The sequence below is a fragment of the Amphiura filiformis genome, chromosome 7 (assembly GCF_039555335.1).
Source record: "Amphiura filiformis chromosome 7, Afil_fr2py, whole genome shotgun sequence".
NCBI lineage: Eukaryota > Metazoa > Echinodermata > Ophiuroidea > Amphilepidida > Amphiuridae > Amphiura > Amphiura filiformis.
The window spans coordinates 30,950,332-30,955,590 of record NC_092634.1 but is presented as its reverse complement, the minus strand read 5'-3'; the positions used below and the strand labels follow the sequence as shown (position 1 = coordinate 30,955,590).

Here is a 5,259-nt window from a genome sequence, read left to right as displayed (position 1 = left end):
GACACCCTGTACCGCTATGCGGGAAAAATTGTGTTATATATAATATTCCAATGAGTCAAGTAATGTATTGGGCTATTCCTTTTGAAATCCACACACCCCCTATGGAAGACAGTGGGTGTAGATTTCAAATGGAGTTACCTGTTCAGATAATCCCATTTTGAAATTCACACTCTCTGGTGTGCTCTCTGTTTGGAAGATTAACGTCATGTATTCCATAAGGGGTGTATGTATTCCAACTGGAATAGCCCATTTTTGGTATTTTGAATGCGTAGTTGCCGGTATCACTAGGATCCATAACATGTTCATCTATCAGGGCACAGTTCTTTAACCCTAATACATTTTGTACATTCATTGAATGACCTTGGAAAATTTGGGTACAAAACTCATACTCTGTAACTTGAGGTCAAATTTTGCACTATGATTGTTTAATTGAGGTTATTGAACTATGTCATTGGGATGAGGCTATTGTGGTTCTTTGTGTATGATGCCTAAACTTGTTGGTTTAATTATTGCCTTGAACTTCAACCCAAATCGATATTATTATAACTCAGTCAAGTATGTCTCTTAAGTCAAGCAATACACTTCACCTGACACTGAATAAGCAAATGTCACAAGTACATGTAACTATTTGTATATTGTGCCGCCATTTTCTTAAGGAAATAGTTCGCATTTTAGGTATACTTCAGCCTGTTCTGTCAAGTAAGTATTGTAATTTGATTTGCATAATCTGCTCTTGATATGAAAATGATAAATACAGTATAAAACTTAATTTAATTATTTGCGCGTACCTCTTTTAAATGTATTAAGGGGGTACTACACCCCTGGCCAATTTTGTGCCTATTTATGCATTTTTCTCAAAGGGCTACAACTACTGTACTGAAAATTCAGCAACTCAAAGCAAGTAGTCGGTATGGTACGGGAAATTATCGTGCGCTCAATGTCATACTGGTGTCATACTTCGGCTTCACCCAGTATGACATTTCGCGCACGATAATTTCCCGAGGTACCATACCTCCGCTTCACCTAATAACTAATATTGTTGGTACACCGATGGAAGAAGGATTTTCGGACACGACTTTCGGAGATTTTTAAAATTACAACCACTAGTATGAAGAAATTATTAAAAATTATCAGTGCCGTTTTAATCCAGGTTAACATAGGTTACATTGCTCCACGTCCCGAGTTCGAATCGGTCCTGGCTGTTCTCGTCAAATTATTCCCTTTGTGCCCCTGTTTCTCGTCCAACCGGAACAGGTTTCTTCTCAATTAATTACACTGGGCTTAAATTGTTGCAGTTGCACCTCTCGTAATGACCTACGGTATATAACAGTTTTGTATTCCGTATTTATAAATAGGAATTTATAAATTCTTGATAGAGAGAACTGGAGGTTGCCTTTATGGCTAGGGGCCAGTATGTCTGGAGAGTTGACCTCTAGCACAGTGGGTGGTCTTCCTGTACTTTTCAATGGTAAGGCAGTTGACTTCACAGACTTCAGCAACTTGTCGCTCAAAATTGGGTGTGTTTTACCGAATAAAAACATTTATCAAATAAATGGCGCTTTATAAACGCTTTCGATAACTTTTCTTTAACATTAGTTTACAAGATCCCCCAATCTTCAGAATTTTTGCAGTAGTCAGTTTTGTGAAAATTTATGAATACCGGCATGGAGTGAATGCTTATCTATTTATTAACATGACAAATTTGTAACAAACTCAAATTGTGAAAAAAAAATCGCCCCGGCAGATAATTTGCTATTTCTCCATTTACGATCATACCCAAAAGTGTCTCCTTTCAAATATACAGCGTGACATAATGACATCTCCCTTTTTCAGGAATGGGCAGTACCTTATTGAAAAACATATCTCGAGTGAAGGAAGATGAGGGACCTATTAATATACTTAATATTGACACCTTGTTGGTTGTATTCAACTACTTGTCTCTATACGACAAATTAGTGGCAATGAGGTAAGAATTAATCATTAAAAGTATTTTCAAATGACAATAAGAAACAATGTAAATTTGTAAAATAAATTTTCAGTATTGCCATTGTAAGAAAACACCATTCGTGTTATTATAATGAAATATGTCAATGTCCTTTATAATGGTCCCAGTCATTGTCCTTAATGACATCGCAAATCCCAGTTCCAGCAGTATCTCAAGGGTCTAGTCTAGGTAATATATGGGCATTGACTTCGGTCACTGGTTTACGCCTCTTATCGCTTTTCCTAGCCTGAAAGTAGGATGGAGTGCCTAATCTCTGATGATGGTTTAATTAAATCTATCTCTGAGAAAAGTGGGACGGTTGGGATCCCTTAAAACCAGTTTAACCCACCAGAGTCTGGTCCTAAGTCCAAAGATCTCAGAGAATGGTTTCTACCTAAGACAAAGAGATATGCAGTTCAAGAAATACTTCCCGAGACACCTTCAAAGAGGAATTAAAATGGAGTGCTCATTATGTAAGGCTCCGCGAAGGTGACTGCGCTGGTGCTCTACCAATGAATTATTTCTCTATCCTTTCAGTAATCGGTAATTTTGATTTATTTGTGATTATGATTTTACAGAGTAAGCAAGAAATGGCACCATATTATCCAAAACCATGGTTGGACTGTAATTGACTTCAGAGACAAATGTCCCAACAGAAAGGTTGAAGATTCTAAAAGACGATATAGGCGGTTTGTATCGAAAAAAGGCCGAAGCATTTTTGAGTATCGAGACTGTGACCTGGACTGTGGTAATGAATGGCGATTTCCATCGCACAAAGGGTTGGAGTTCCTGGGCTTTTACGCCGGTAAAAGTTTGAAAGCGATTTATTTTACTCTAGACCTACTGAACGATGAGATTGTGGGCTTTCTACGTGTTAACTGTCCTAATATAGAGACATTGGGAATAATACAGTCCTTTTACCGTTATCCAAAAACACTATATTTCCCACCGAAACTGCAACGATTGGACCTGACGGGTCTATGGACAGACTATTTATGCAGTCATCATGGTCAGTCTGACCAAATTAGACCATGGTTAGAAAAGTGTCCTAATTTGGAAAAAATAACCCTTCGTTGTTTGAGACAAATATCTTTCGCAGATATGAAGAAATTGTCAGAAATGACAAGATTGCGTCAGATAGAATTAATATCATGTACTTTCATAGATAATATTGATACCCTTTTACGATCCATGGCTCACTGGACACATCTAAAAGTATTGACATTGCGAGGCGTGACCACAGATTATAGAAGGAATGACATTAATTCCCTTTTACGGTCCATGGCTAACTGGACACATCTAAAAGAATTGAAATTGCGAGGCGTGATATTCACCGACGAAGCATTCGAAATGGCGATACCAGGAATTTTGAATCTAGAAATACTTGAATTAGGAGGAACATGCGTGACGTCATTAGTGGTTATTCTTATTGGAATTCATCTTAGGAAACTAAAATCATTGACATTGACATCACCCAGATCGATCGACTCATGGCCACGGCCACGGTATTCATGTGATAGTTTACAAGCATTATCATACCATCACGAGCTTGAACACTTGGAGATACACCAACCAAATAATAGAGAAGAGAAAGATGAGAGAGAACGTTGGGTTAGGCAAATATATGACGTTTTAGTCACACTTCCTAAGATAACTAACGTAAAAATGCTGGGAGTCGAGATACTTTTTTGTTTTAGGAACGAAACATATCCAGTCTTTAAATATGCGGACATTGAAGTGGTCGATCAGAAGAAATACTACACAGATCTTGACGACATCGACATTGAATCAGAATGGAGAATAGGACAAGAGGAAAAAACTAGAAATAAACCTTGGACGATTTTTAACAGATTCTTCAAAACGACATAACAAAACGTTTAAATAACTTTGATATCCGGTTGAAAAAAGATTTTAGTCAACACAAAACAAAACGTCAACTATTAGACACCTGTTGATGAACTAAACTATCAATAGTGTTTAAAGTTAGAGATATTTCATAAACAACGTGTTTCATATGAAAAGCAAACGTGTCTAACACTTGGATGTGTTTATCATTTATATAGCATTTAGGCGCGTAAAAGTTACGAGGCGTGATATTCACCGACGAAGCATTCGAAATGGCGATACCAGGAATTCTGAATCTAGAAATACTTGAATTAGGAGGAACATCGGTGACGTCATTAGTCAGTAGACTTCGGTTGTATATATAAATGCGCTTTTATAAATGCGCACGTGACCAGGTGGCCAGCGCCATATTTGCATTACATCACTGTCAATCACTGAAATGGCGACCATTGAAGGAGTGGCTACAGTTGTGACCTTGTTTCGTGGCTAGCACTGGCAAGGAACATTGGCTGGAGGTTCGATGCTGTAAATTTGCAAGGATAAATCATGGATATCAAAGGATCATGATTATTGCCCAGCACCCCCCATGTACAAACATAACTAATGTTTATTTATTTATTTATTTATATTTATTTATTTATTTATTTATTTATTTATTTATTTATTTATTTATTTATTTATTTATTTATTTATTTATTTATTTATTTATGCGACGAAAAACGAAAACCCTGTTCTATTTTGAACAAATTTTTTTTGGTATTTTCTCAAATTGAAATTTATTTACAGACTTTTGTGATTTTTTGGGTTATTTAATTTTTCTTTTTTTAAATACCAACCGACCGACCGACCCTACTTGAAAGGTCCGTTTGCCCGTAGAACAGGGTTTCTCTCTTTCTCGCCTGACTTATAATTTTATAAATATTATTTGCCCCCTTCCCCCAAAACCACCCCTCCCCCTTTTACACAAGTAAAACTTTATAAGTAGGGATAACCATCAAAATTTCATGTTGACCCTATTGCTACAAAAGATTGTTTTCTGAGTAGAACTAATCAACAGAAGTATTTTGGTGGTTAAATGGTAAAAATCGGTCAAAAACTTTTCGAATTATGAATTATCAAAGTTTCCCATTCTGACCGGTCATTGGAACGAAATAAAATGACAAGGTCCAAAAATAGCAGTTGGGAGCAAAATTGGCATAAGCATATATTTACCTTTATATATTTCTTTATTTTAACATATTTGCAAACATGAAACAAGCATATTGTGAAAGTATCAAAGGGTTTCTTATGAAATGGCACTTAACTAGTCACTGGCATAACTTATTTTTTCAAACCAAGGCATTGAAATCATGCATTTAGAGGACATTTGCCAAAAATCATCCAAGATAGCCGATATGGCACAAAATCAAAATTGCACTAAGTAGGTGAAC

General features: G+C 36.4%; 1 protein-coding gene across 1 annotated transcript; it reads left to right on the top strand.

Annotated features, from left to right (window-relative positions):
- The first annotated feature begins 569 nt into the window (after nt 1–569).
- On the top strand, nt 570–4,449 carry LOC140157015 (uncharacterized). Its single transcript, XM_072180070.1, has 3 exons — nt 570–699; nt 1,834–1,966; nt 2,563–4,449. Exons 1-3 carry the CDS (start codon nt 606–608, stop codon nt 3,851–3,853), a joined length of 1,518 nt encoding a protein of 505 aa, XP_072036171.1. The 5' UTR covers nt 570–605; the 3' UTR covers nt 3,854–4,449.
- Nucleotides 4,450–5,259: the final 810 nt, after the last annotated feature.

Coding starts and splice junctions, on each gene's coding strand:
- LOC140157015 (XM_072180070.1), top strand. CDS start 606: ATGTCACAAGTACATGTAACTATTTGTATATTGTGCCGCCATTTTCTT. Junction 700..1,833: donor ACTTCAGCCTGTTCTGTCAA/GTAAGTATTGTA, acceptor TCCCTTTTTCAG/GAATGGGCAGTACCTTATTG. Junction 1,967..2,562: donor GACAAATTAGTGGCAATGAG/GTAAGAATTAAT, acceptor ATGATTTTACAG/AGTAAGCAAGAAATGGCACC.